At 35.2% G+C, this 14,045-nt stretch overlaps 1 protein-coding gene and 1 pseudogene across 13 annotated transcripts; one reads left to right on the forward strand and one right to left on the reverse strand.

Annotated features, from left to right (window-relative positions):
• The first annotated feature begins 2,707 nt into the window (after positions 1-2,707).
• Positions 2,708-5,075, forward strand: LOC125590698 (annotated as a pseudogene).
• Positions 5,076-9,536: 4,461 nt separating this feature from the next.
• Positions 9,537-12,209, reverse strand: LOC106446569. 13 transcript variants are annotated; one of them, XR_007326228.1, is made up of 8 exons: positions 11,187-12,209; positions 11,030-11,117; positions 10,858-10,932; positions 10,700-10,781; positions 10,482-10,599; positions 10,230-10,344; positions 9,966-10,151; positions 9,537-9,893 (listed from the first exon to the last, which is right to left on the reverse strand). XR_007326228.1 is itself a non-coding variant. In XM_013888341.3 (7 exons), exons 5-7 carry the CDS (start codon positions 10,329-10,331, stop codon positions 9,768-9,770), a joined length of 414 nt encoding a protein of 137 aa, XP_013743795.1. In that variant the 5' UTR covers positions 10,332-10,344; positions 10,482-10,599; positions 10,700-10,781; positions 10,869-10,895; positions 11,187-12,205; the 3' UTR covers positions 9,537-9,767. The 13 variants fall into 13 exon arrangements, 6 of the variants coding, with proteins under 6 accessions (XP_013743795.1, XP_013743796.1, XP_013743794.1 ...); XR_007326225.1 differs by having other exon boundaries at positions 10,869-10,932; positions 11,030-11,454; positions 11,781-12,208; XR_007326227.1 differs by lacking the exon at positions 11,030-11,117 and having other exon boundaries at positions 10,869-10,895; positions 11,187-11,454; positions 11,781-12,207.
• Positions 12,210-14,045: the final 1,836 nt, after the last annotated feature.

Raw genomic sequence — 14,045 nt, forward strand, 5'->3', positions numbered from 1 at the left:
TCACCCTACATACAATATCGGGATCTAGTATCACCTAGAAACACTTAGAAGGATCCTACGCTACCGAATCAATCCGATATTGCATTTTTCACCACTCCGAGAACAAGTTCATTCCACTACTCGGAATGAACCGTCTCTTAAACCACTAAATTCTACCACTAAAAACCAGAATACAAAACATATCCTTAGCCTGCAGAAACCAATAATGAGAATTCTAAGAAACGCACATAGCGAATGGAGCTATTGATTGGACTTTTGAGCTCGGCCATTGCTTCATCACCAGAAAGGTGCTTCTTCTCACGATTGAGAGAGGTCTTCAATTAGAGATCTTAGCAACTAGATTAGAGATTGAAAGAATTTGGCCGACCAGTTACTTCAACGCCAAACCGGCGCCTACTCCTCTCCATGTATCTGAGGGCTTCGGGACAGCGGTTTCGTAGCTGGGGAAAAACGAGTTGAGGTCATGGCTCCATTAACGGACAGCTTTGAACCTGAACAGCAGAAGAAGAGGCACAGCTACCGGATAAGCACTACTCGGTACTGCGCATACCATGCCTCTAATCATGATCACCAATGGTCCTTCGATCTCTCCCGCAGACCACTCGAAAAAGCAGAAGGACCGTCATGACTCGTCTCCGAGAACCGAAGTAACGACTTCTCCTAATCAGACGACTTCGCGCCAATGTCGCAACACTGCTTGAACAGAGGAGAAGCACTTCCCTTCCTTTCTCTGACCAAACCATAGACGATTCTTTACGGTCTCCGGAAAGAAACAGTACACACATCGCGAGAGAAAGTTCGGTGAACACACGTCCTCCGTACGAACCTCGATGTGCCTCCAGAGAGAGAGACTCTGGAGTTCTCTTGAGCGGTAGAAGACGTAGAGCATCTCACACGCCGAGACAGCTCCTATCGTCACCACATCCACCCCTTCGTTGCAGATCTGAAACAATGGCTGGCAAGGTGAGACCAGCCTCCAAATTCGCAACCAAAGTGTCAAGCAAACAGTCACGCGCCACCGCCTCTTCACTGGTAGCCGACGAGACCAAAGTAAAACGGCTCGAACTGAACTCGACAGTAGAATCCTAAAAGCCGACCCAACCAGTGACCACCTCTTCACTCGACTCACTGCCGCTCCAGATCCGCCGTCGATATGTCCAGATCTTGTCCCGCCGCGGTCAGAACAGCCACTAGCCACCGTTAAACTCACCAGAGACAGCAAGTATGTCGCCGAGGGATGGAATGGTACCAGAAAGGCAAAAGGAAAAGGAGAGGGAGAGTTGAAGGAGTAGCCTCCGACGCCGCTAGTGTCGCGGACGCCGGGGGAGGAGCCGCCACGTTAGGGTTTCTTCAGGTCACGAGCGTTTCGAGAGAGAGAAAAGAGATAACTTGATACGTGTGAATATTATGGATTTTAGAGGATGCACAACAACACAAATGGTCGAGACAAGACTTTTTTCAACATTTTGGTGACATAGATCGGAGTTTCAAACTAACCGGTTTCACCCATGCTGGGGAGTTTATTTATGTACCAAAAAGGGTTAGTCGCTCGTTTAATATTTTATTATGTGATCCGGTGAGAAACAGCTGGAGAAGATTTGAATTTAAAGGATTGGCAAACGAGGTATCTGTCCATAATGGAGTTGAAGAAGATGATGATGATGATGATGATGATGATGATGAATACCGACCTTATGAGCTCGATGCTTTCCCGAATCACATTGATAGTCAAATGTCTTTGTAACAATTTGCCGTTGTTTATTTTTTCCTTTGAATGATATTCTTATGCCAACTCTTTATGATTTTTTTATAATATATTTTTCTGAGTTTTTACTTTGACTCTATCTATCCCCTTTCATTACCAGTTCTTTGTATGTAAAAGATAAAAGAGAGTATAAACACGGATTGCTTAAAGTGAAGATTATCTTTTCGTGGATGATTAGCATGAACACATAAGGAATGAATAATGGTTGAGACTGCCATTGCACATTATATGTTGCGAAGGACTAATATAATATTGTTTTGGCTCGACCTATTGCTGTTCTAGTTTATTCTGGCTGTGTTTGTTTTCCGAAAATCAGTATAGGTGGTTGTCCTCCAAGCCAAGTTGTGGTACAAATGCAAAGTCAACTTTCTCTCACAGAGCTCCGGAAGCGCAGGTTTTCTTCTTCTCATCTCTTGTATCCTACTTATATTGATATATTTGAACTATGCACTTAACTGTGAGTTTTTTTACATGCCCTATATGTGACAAGATCAAGATACAAGGGATGAGAAGAGCAGTATTGTTTTCACCACCACCACTTCCGGTGGAAGGATCTGACTCTTGAACATTTGTTGCAGCTCGGTGGCCCATATTTCTCTGTGTATGCTCTGTTTTCTCATCCGGCTCCGTTCAACTTCATTGGTCCCAGTGGCCTTCTAATCAAGGAGGCACTGCACTAAAGTGGTTTACAACTGCTTTTGCTTTTGCTGTTGCTGTTGCTTTTTCTCCAACGAGCTGTTGCTCGGCTTCTGTATGGCATGATGGTGCCAAGGACTGTGCAATGTTGATAATCATTTGTGTTCTTCCGTGGGAGCGGGCGACTGCTAGGACGTATGTATCTCATCTCTAGTGGAGTCTTTTGGTCGGATGCAGTTGGCTGTACTGTACACAGAGTGCTGCAGAGGATGGCATTGGTATAATTTGTGGTGCTTATAAGTTTTCTTGCTTTTTAATATTTTCACTCAGAAGTAATAAAAAAACACTTAAGAGGCTAGATTTCTGAGAGCAGGATAGGATGTTGTGGTGTTGAAAACAAGCAGGTTGGAGATGAAGACCCCTGCCGACAAGGACAAGCTCGGTCTTGTATTCTTGCCTTCAGAAAGCCCCGTTACTAGTCTGATTTAGTGATAAAGCAATATCACACCACTCATTCACTCTCTCTTATATAATGTAATCTGGCCCAGCGCCGGCCTTATATATATACAAGGGTTTATTATAATCAAATTAGGGTTTTGAGTAAAATATGGAGCCGAAAGAAAAGAAGCAGAGAATAACAAAATACGAAAAAAGAACACAATCGATTCCTACAGACCTATTCATAGAGATACTCTCAAGGCTGCCTGAGAAATCTGTGGCGAGGTTTAGTTGCGTGTCGAAGCTTTGGTTATCAATCACCTCCCATCCATCTTTCCCGCGGCCGCGCCATCTACTTTGTTTCCAAAAAGATGACGAATTGTTTGTTTCATCTATTCCACATCATAATCCGAACTCGAACAGGTCCTACTCTTCTTCTCTGTCTTTTAATCATCATCATATGACGAAACTCCCACAAATTTTTGGTCACCCATCTACGGAATCTGTCCATGGCTTGATCTGCTTTGCTTTAAAAGAGCCGATAGTTTGGAACCCTAGCACAAGACAGTTCATAACTTTACCAACTATACCCAGGCCCTGTAAGCACTGGAACACTGTAAAACTGTTTTTAGGGTATGATCCTGTTGAACGGAAACACAAAGTAGTGTGCATCACAGAACCTGCTATGTATTTCGAGTTTTTACATTTGGATCAGCTCAAGAATCATGGAGAACTGTCAAAACAAATCATAAGCATCGTTCTATAACATGTATACAGTTGGCCGATGCATCCAGGGTGTGATATATTATATAGCATCTAATGTTGACATCAGCCTTGGTTATGTTGTATTAATGAGCTTTGATGTCAGATATGAAAAGTTCAATATGATAAAACTACCATCGGACTTTGATGGGGATTTGCCGATAACTTATAAGGAAAGGCTAGCTTATTTTGATGATCATACAAGATTCTGGATTTTGGAGGATGCACAGAAACACAAGTGGTCGAGTCGAGACTTTCTTTCAACTTTTGGTGATTGTAATCCGCGTATGGAATCTGATTTGAACCTAAGTGGTTCCACACATGCTGGTGAATTAATCTATGTACCAGATGACTTTAGCCAATCGCTTTATATTTTATTATGTGATCCGGTCAAAAACAGCTTGAGAAGATTTGAATTTAAAGTATCGGTAGAGGAAAAATCTGTCTGTTATGGAGGAGAAGGAGATGATGATGATGATGATGATGATGATGAACACCGACCTATTTATAGGCTCCATTATTTCCCAAATCACATTGATAGTCAAATGTCTTTGTAACAATTTGATATCCCCCTTTAGTCAATTATTAAATCTTTAGTAAAACAAAACAATTTTCTGCTGGTTTTCTTTTTCTTTTGAATGACACTCGTATGCAACTTCGTGTTTAAATTATATTTTTCAGAGTCGTTACTTTGATTTTATCTCAACCAGTTTCATTACCTTTTCTTTGCAATTTAAGAAAACAGAAAGAGTATAAACACACGAATTGCACAAAGGGAACATTACGCTTGCACCTTTTGAAGTTTAATCCATCCAGCTTTTAGATGCCAAGACCAAATCCTTTTCGTCACCGATCATATTTGAACCTAACATAATACGCATATTATAGCCGAAACAATTTCGATTCTTCAGCCATTATGTATCCCAACAACCACCAGGAGATGGTTTCTTGGGGGTCGAAGGGTTTACACCGGTCTATACTAAATGTTCACGAAATTTGCTCTACTTTGTAGAAGCTGGAAAACCGGACTGACATAAACGATAGAATAAAAGCGATGTTAAGGAAATAAACGAATGTAAAAGACGAATACAAGAACGATAAGAAATCGTATTCGCAAAGAGACATGGAGTCGAGATATGATCTATTTCCTTAACTCAAAATATTCGCTCCGTTAGTGAGACGGGACTGTACGAATATAGAGTCCCAGGATACAACCATGGCAGACGAATCACGCCTCACTCGTGATCGCCCTATCGAACTATAAACTCTACGAAACACTCTCTAGACTTACGTTGAGGGATCTGGTGATTTTTTGTTGCGTAAAAACTTTTCAGAAAAATGAAGGAGGAGACGAGTTTTTAAAGAAGAGAAGACGAGCCATTTTCCGTAACTAATGCCGCACGTGCGCACGTTGGCGGAAATCTCGCGAGGATCTCGGAGGCGAGGCGTTACGAAACTTCCTCCGCAAGATCTTTTCTCGTTTAAACCAAATAACAAACACTAAGAAAACATACCCTAAGAGCATGTTCAAAGGAGTATCCAAGGCACTTCTAAATGATGTATCTAAGTATTTATGTGATTAAATTTAAATCAAAAAGACATAATTTAGATAGATATGGTTCTACAATTGGAGGTTTTGGATCCACTTCTAAATGATAGATGTCATTTTGTGAGAGGTGGTATTTAAAAAAAAAAAGTTCTTTGTCAAGTTAATTTAAATTTTTTGTAATTCAATAATTATAAGTTTTTTTGTATTATAGAGTGTGATGCAAGTAATCAAATGTCTTATTACAAATTTTCAATTTTTTTGAAATTTAGAACCTTTAATTGGTTCTACCATTGGAGGAGCTAAAATTAAACAAATATCTAAAAGTTTTAATTTAATTATTTTCACTTAAAAAATTGATTTAGAACTCTAATGGTGGATCTTTTGTTGGAGATGGTCTAAGTTTAAAGTTACGGTTTGTAGCTATTGTTCTTTTCTCTTTCACGGGAATTCAAAGTTTTGACATTTGGCATTCTTCTCCTATGTTTATGCATGCCTTTCTTTGCTTTCATACACAAAGCGCTCTCTCTGTGTAGCCATAGCGCAAGGCGAGAGACGAGACACATGTTGCCTCACCTTGCCATGCGCAATTTTAAACTAAGGGGGTGACCATTGCATTCCCATTTCCCAATAACCTTATTCAATCGACCCTTTGCCTTATATTTGTGAACCTACATTCTCTTAACTCTTATATTTTCTGGTTGAAAACATAAGAAAACCAAGTTTTAGTATTGTTCGACATACATATTACCTCACACCTCCCTAGACCTCTAAATAATTCTAATATTTTAAAATTCATATTGATAAGCACCATTTTGGTAGTGATTAGACATATGTCTTGTTCGGAAACTCGCTAGGCTTTATCCATGTATTCTGATTGGGCGTAGCGCCTAATAGGAAAAACGGGGATTAACCAGCGATTACTTTTAAGGCTCTTTCTTTAATTTTTCGAATACAGTTATATATAAAATGTAACTTACACCAGCAAAACGAATGAACAAATGTGATCTGGTGGTCGCGTACCTGTCGTAAGTCCTAAAGATTTGAGTTCGAAGCCCAAAAACATCTTTTTTACCCTTTAAATTTTTACGAAGGGCATAATGATAATATTATATTCATTTTTCTGGATCATTTTATGGAATGGACCACAGGAGAAACAAAAATTCCAAAATAGACCCACTTTTTTATTTAAAATAAATCAAAAATAGGGTAAAAAGATCTTGAAACCTAATAAGTACTATTTAATTACTAATCCAACTATTCACTATTCAAATCCACTAACCCCATCCGACCTGGCATGTTTTCTAGCCTTAAAATCCTAATCCCCTTCAGTTTCGACCTAACCAACCACGATTTCCATCTCCATCTCCCATTCTTCTCATCATGATTACTGAAGTTTTCGATTTGGTCTGGTGTTTTGGTTAAAATGCTCATTGCAGAGGTCATGAATTCGGGTATTCTTCATGTGTCAATTTATAGGCCCAAAATGTTATTTTTGCTTCCAGCCTATAAAATCCTAGTACCGGCACTGACCAATTGGCCAAGTTTTATAACAAGGGGAAGGAAGTATAAAATATTTCAAGTAGATATATTTTGACGACTCGCAGTGCAAGGCATGCGGGTTATTAAGTTTTAAGGTTATTTGGGTTGGGGTGATTAGGACCCGTTTAAGAATCAGACATTTTTCGGATCGGATCAGTTCGAGTAGTGACGGGTTCGGTTTGCGTTTATATTTTTTTTATAAACCCGAAGTAGAATTGAATTAGAAATAGTTTGAGTTTGATTCATGTTTAAAGAAATCTCGAAAAAAATTTGAAAACCCGAATGAATCCCATAAATCCAAAAATGGTTGTTTGGGTAATTAAGGGTTTTGGTTATTTTATATTATAAACTAACTTCGTTTTATTTTAAGTGTCGTTTTGGGTTTGTGCACACAGATTAAAGAATAATTAATTTTGTATATTTTCTATATAAAAATACAATTACTTATACACTTAACCATATTTCAACCAATAGAAAAATAAATTGATGAATAAAATTAATAAATTTTGCATTGAAAGTCAAAAACGACACTAATTTTGTAACAAAAATATTTTTCTACAACGGCACTTAATATGAAATAGAGGGAGTACTATATATTATGATAATTAATATTTTATTATATTTTTAATATTTGGATACCCTTTCGTTTCTGGTTTTATTTTCAGGTTTTGGGTTATAGAAATAGTAATCGTTCAGGTTTTTGAAAATTTTGGTATGGTTTTGGTTTCAGTTTTTTTTTTTTCATTTTGGTTCCAATTTGATTTTCGGGTCTTGGATAATATGATCAAGACTAACGTCTAATCAGTTTTCTTGTTTTAATATCTATCTTACTAAATTATAATTATTCTTATTTTTAGCCTTAAAATACTTTATAATATTACTATTATATTATTAAGTTTTAAAGGATTTTTTCTTCATTAAATATATTTATATCGTCTGTAAAGTGTTTTTTTTTGCTAAAAGAAAAAATGAAATAAAGGATTAACTTTATTTTTTTTATTCAACAAAATCATTTGTCCCAAATATCAGACCTCACTTGCCTATATTCAAGGGCTGTATGTGACTATTACTAATGATTCTCATATTCAAAATAGTTATATATAGTTCCATAAAATTATATAGTAATGGCATCGTTGTAAATGCTTAGCAAATCAAGAGGATCTCAAAATAAATCTCATGTTTTAGTAGTATAAACTAGATTTTGATCGTTGTTTTAAAAGTTAAACATTTAATAGACATCATAAATTTTTAAATAAGTAACGTATTTAATTTTTACATACTTAATAGACATCAGCCGGGATAAATTTTCATGTTTGTTAAGTGAGATAATAATTCTTAGGTTTTGAATAGAACTCAAACCCGTACTATATAAAGATACTAGGACGGGTCTGCGCTACGCACGGGATGTGATGTATTTTTTTTATCAAATATATTATTTTGTGTAAGTTTTCATTTTATGTTAGTTTGTTTGTGAATGTGATTACGTTAAGCGATATGTGTTGTCTATACCAAATTTCAAAATAATTGATAATAATATTAACTCAGTTTACTCTTTGTTGTTTTGTAGTTAAAAAATCTTGCTTGATTATTAAAAAAAAATCATTAACAATAGTAGGTGTATTTTGATTTTAGATGTTTTTCTATCATCATTATAATCAGTAATTAACATTAAATTATTGAGTTATAACTGAGATAGAAGGTATAAATTACGAATTTTGTTTTCCTGTTAATTGTTTTTAATCCACTAAGTCTTTTAGTTGATTTTATATATTTTGTTTTAAATATATTTGTTTTAGTAAATAAGAAAAATAAATAATAGCTTGATGGTAATAATATTTAGCCTAAATTTAGGTAGCCTAAATAAGACATTTATTTAATGAACTATACAATCGAAACTGATTAGAATATTTTTATAAAATATTATTATTAAGTTTAGCGTATAATTAGTGGTTGTTTTATATATTATATTATATTATATTACCTTCTGTATTTTTTCATTGGTTATACTGAGTAATCTATTTTTTTATTAAAAAATTTAACCATAAATTAATTATGGAACAAAGAAAACATAATATAATATATGTATTAGTTAAAAATATATTGTGTGCTATAATTTTGTATCAAGATACATTCATTTATTGAATCATTATGTGTTATATAATATATTTTTTGACAATGCGTGTTATATAATTGTTGTTTTATTTTGTTGTTTGTGTAACATGTTCTTAATATTTTTTGTTTGATGTTTATCTCGAAATTGAGGGGTGAATTGTTGTATATTATGTTTTGAAATTAGATGATTGGTTTTTGGGTTTAATGTTTCTTTGTTATGATTGTGAATTTGTGATGGATGGGCTCATGGTCGTTGGTGCCACGAAGTTAACAAATTGATGGGGCACAACGTTTGTAATATACAGAATATACAGCTGGTAGTTTCAGTATATGATATCTATAAGTCAAGGGTTGGAGTGGAGCTGAACAGCTACGCAGGTAGCATGAAGAGTAAGATTTACTACCTAATGTCAATATGGACAATTTTCCATTATTTGTGCTTAATCTGTTAATCCTATACTATGCATTTTCAAGCATGGTTTTTGGCAGAACATAATGTGTTTTAATATGATTGTAAGTTTGCCGCTACTTGGTTGAACATAAATGTAATTTTTAAACAAATGGATACTTAAATAAGATTATAACATATACGTACCTATGATAAAGTCTATCATCTCATACTGATTAGAATACTAATAATTTATATTTATTTCGAGTATGAATGGTTTGAACTCATCTTCTATGTTTGGTATTGTTGTCAAGAGAGACCCACAAAATATAAATTCTCAAGTAATATGAATAAAATTATACTTATATTCCATGATTCATATATAAACATGTATCTCCAAATTAGAAACATTTCGAAACTCAAAGATTTTATAAAGATTGGACAGAACCAATCATTGAATTATAAGAGTCAAAGACAAAGTAGCTCACAAACCAAAAGTACCAAAAAGGAAAAAAAAAAGACATGCATAAGCATTGTGAAAACGGAAATAATGTAACGTAAACTTCAATCTTTGCCACCTATGCCTTACGGGCCTTCTTCACCTTCCCAGCGAACACTTGCGCCTGACTACTACCACCAAACTCCACCTTAGCAGGAACCGAGATGACATCAGGGTTGTCATCTCCATTGTCATCGTCTCCTCCCTGATCAAACAAACAATCTGTTAAAATCTGCATATCGAGAAGCTACCAAACTGGAATGTAGATAAATCTTACATTTTCAACAAATGCAGATAGTGGCAAACGGTCACGTTCACTGAGGATTCGGGAGATCGTAAAGGTTTGGTGATTTTCTATGAAGTTGTAGGAACTAACTCTCACCTGGAATATGTAGGTTTTACCTTCCATTGCTGCAACAAAGGGAGGAGCCTGAGTTTCTTCCGGTTTCACTCCCTCATTAGCCTGAGTAAGTAAGAGATGAATGCATTATCATGAGAAAATAAGGTAAAAGAAAGCATGGAAGGTGAACTGAAGACATACCAGAAGATGGCCAGCTTCATTGGCTCTCATGTTGTGCAGTTTTGTCATAACCCCATCAAAACAGACGAACAGGCCCTCAGCAGTTTCATCAGCAACGGACATCTCCACACGATATCTGATAGGCAGTTAACATGTATTAAAGCTTAAAGTGAACTATTTTATATGGCAGTTAACCAATGTAATCAATTAAAACATCAGTATCACACACAATTTTATACATGTCATTCAAAACATATAAATATGATCTAATACCTGAGATGGAGCAGCTATGACAAACTCACTGAGCTCTGCTATGCTCAAAGTTGTCACCTTGGCGTTGCTCTTTAGCAGTGGAGCTGCTGATGGAAGCCCAGTGTCTTGGGAAACCAGTCTACATATTATGAATTGAAATCTGTCAGACTAAGTGACAGATAAGTGGCATCTCACATGCGTGGACACTGTCTTGACCCAACATTCATATAAAAAATTACCTGTAGAAATATCTCTCGCCTGCAGTGGTCTCCTTGTCAAAACATACGTGTGTCTCTGAGGTGGCATTCAGGAACAGGCGCCCTGCAAAGTAAATATATTGTCAATGCACTGTGAAACATAAAATGACACATTATTTGATACTGGTTGCAACCCCAACCCTTGGATCACCTAGCATTTGTTGTGGAGCTTGACTGCCTGTCCGTCAAACAGATTCATAGTAACAGATACGTCACTGATAACATATTGAGATAGAAAATTATGAAAATGCAATTGTCTTAAAAAGTGCACCATATTTTAAGATAAATAAAAAATTTGAGATAAAAAGTTACTTATCCATTTTGATTGTCGCCATTACACGGTTCGTCATGGGGTGGGTCAATGATAGTGCTCTTCATATCAGTTATCTCATCGATATGTCTATTACATGATGATTATATATATATATATATTACGTATAGACAAATGAAAAAATAAGAGTATCATTACCTGGTAGCTAGTGTTTGTGTCGGTAAGGCCAAGCATCTCGCTGTGATTTCGGAACCGGAAAGATTCAATTGCTATGGGACGGTTCGGAGACCTCATTAAAAGAGGTTGAGTCACTGAAAGTGATCAACATAGAGGAGTCCGACAGACGGTAATTCTGATTACACCGGGTCACATCGAAACTGGTCAGGGAATATGTTGAACCCGCATTCAGATTAGGCCTGTGAGTACCAAGCCGGTTGACATTCAGAGTGGCCGGCATCATGGTGGCCTGAAACATGTGATTTACATAGAACAGTCATCAACCAAATTAGTAATCAGGAAAATTTTCTAAACGATACAATGAACAAACAAATAAAAAATCTAGAGAACTTGGTCAAATGAATCAAGACGACGGAAAAGTTCAATAACAGAATCAAGAAATTAAAAAAAATATATATGGGATAATCAACAAACGATTATAAATATTCTTAGACGAAATATTTCAGTCAAAGATCTAAACATGAATAGTTGTTATTAAGGATTCAAGATGACTGAAATTAGGCGGTGGAATTTTTTTTTTGAAAATATGAACTGGAGCGGAGTTTTAAAAGTAACATGAGAATCCAGTTGAAGCATATCCACTCCCATGAGTTTGCAGCTGCGTCGAACGTTCTTGGCCTCCCAGAGGCGTAGCAACCGGACTTGAACGGTGGAGGAGCATCGTCCGATCTTCAGATCAGAAAGGAAGATCGATGCTTTGACCATTTTCAGGATATAAGTTTACTTGCTTAAAGGAAAGCTTAGCCTTTTATAATAGAAGTTCCACCGCCTTCCATGAAGAAGCTCGCATTCAAAGTAGATCGTGGGTGATAATTTAAGAAAGACTTTAAGATAAGGAATCTGTAACTGGTAGAGATCGTTTGTAAGAAGGTGAATCAACTCTCTCAGAATTTGGCTCTGTATCGATGGCAATGGCGGAGATGAAATCCATAAGAAAACCCTAAAACAAAAACGACGTTCTAATTCGTGTTTACAATTGTAGAAAATCATTATTAAGCTGGCCAAACTGAACAAACGTAAAGCCTATATCAATTAAAAGCCCACGTACCACTTAGTTTAATGAAACGCTGCGCATCGAAGTTTCCTATTACGTAAATGACTTCCAACGCCGCTTTTCCAATTGGAGAAACACATTGGTGGGCTGGAATAATCGAACAAATGGAAGCCCATCTCAAATAAAAAACCCCACATAACAAATCGTTTAATGAAACGATGAGTTTCACTCGACCGTGACACACACGTGGCGCCGTCTCCTTGTTGACTTTCCTAGCTGGCAGATGACGTGGATGGCCTAAGAAGGATCGAAACACTTCTTTATATATATAGATAGATAGATATTTATCACTGGTTAGTATGTATTTAAATATTTTATAGCAAAAATGATCTAATATTTTTTATTTTGTCTGTTTTGTATTTGCTAAATATATCTATAAAATAATAATATGCAATTAATTTGATCATTATATAATCAAATATTACATATATACTCAAATTTAATATTTTATATTTATTAATATTATATATAGTCAATTTAAATATTTTATTTGTAAGCTTTTATGACATAAATATAAGTATTGACTGATAAAAATGGAAACATATTATTTTATAAATGATATTTGTCAAAATAATAGTAACTTGATTTTTTTAGCAATCTTAATATACTCCCAAAAATATATTGCGTAGATCTTTGTTAGCCCATTTTGTTAAATGCTTAAAATTTAGGAGAATTTTCAAGTTTACCACATTGTTGATATCATTATTTATGTTTACCTTCATTAAAGAGATATTTTCACAAATACCTTCTTTATTAACAGGCAAAAAACTCTTATACCCTTACTATATGTATATAAAATAAATAATTATTTAAATAAATAAAAAATAAAAATTAATTCGAATTATACTTTTTCAAATTTGAAATTTTTTATCGTTTTTGTTTTAATTTTTTTTCAAATTTTCTTTGTGAAACTATTTTTTTTTAATTTTTTAGTTTTTGTAAGTATTTTTTTATTTGAATCATAAACTACATATTCCAAAACTCTATCGTACACCTCAACTTTAAACCCTATGGACATTTCCTTCCACACTCTATATTGGGTTTCTTTTCAAATATGACCTAAAATTTCAAGTCAACACATAAAAATAACTCATGTTATTTTTTTGAAACTTTACTTTTTCTTATTCATCCTATAAGTTTGAGTTATTCACGAACTTTTTACTTTTACCTATCATCCTCATCTTCACTAGGTATTTACAACTTTTTCATTGCCATCAATATACTAACCACCATGAACAATCAATTTGAATCTCTAAATGCACTAAAGTTTCAATTTTTATTTTTTATTATTATTTTTTCTTTTTAATGAATGTTAAATTTATTCAAGAAAAAACCTTTTTACAATGGATGCAACCCCTGTTCGGAACTACGCTAGGCGCTAGTCGGGCTGCAACACCGGGCCTAGCGAGTTGCCGAAAAATCGGAGATTACGCGGGGATTAATCGGGGCCTAGGTTTAGGGTTTTTATATCGTTTATATACTATATGTCGATAGCTTTGGTACTAAGTGTCATTATGTAACTTGGTCCAGCGGTTAGAAGATATTAATCATATGGTCTTGACCCGGGTTCGATATGTGGTGTTTGCTATTTTGCATTTTATTTGATTTTATCAGTTAAATATGAAATTACTACTCTAGCCTCATCCCTTTCCTCAGAAATTTGTCGCTTCCTCTGCAACCTAATCACCGCACTTTGCCATAACACATGATTGTCTTCGTTTTTTTTTAGTTTTTTTTTCTGGCTGCTTATAACAAGAATCTTCCAC

This window comes from Brassica napus, chromosome C7, assembly GCF_020379485.1.
Source record: "Brassica napus cultivar Da-Ae chromosome C7, Da-Ae, whole genome shotgun sequence".
Lineage (NCBI taxonomy): Eukaryota > Viridiplantae > Streptophyta > Magnoliopsida > Brassicales > Brassicaceae > Brassica > Brassica napus.

What these genes read in the sequence shown, in the direction of transcription:
- LOC106446569 (XM_013888341.3), bottom strand. Translation starts at nt 10,331, where the DNA reads ATGTCCGTTGCTGATGAAACTGCTGAGGGCCTGTTCGTCTGTTTTGAT. An exon ending in ATGAAGCTGGCCATCTTCTG is followed by an intron (nt 10,152 to 10,229) that starts GTATGTCTTCAG and finishes TTACTTACTCAG; the next exon opens with GCTAATGAGGGAGTGAAACC. An exon ending in TATCTGCATTTGTTGAAAAT is followed by an intron (nt 9,894 to 9,965) that starts GTAAGATTTATC and finishes TTGTTTGATCAG; the next exon opens with GGAGGAGACGATGACAATGG.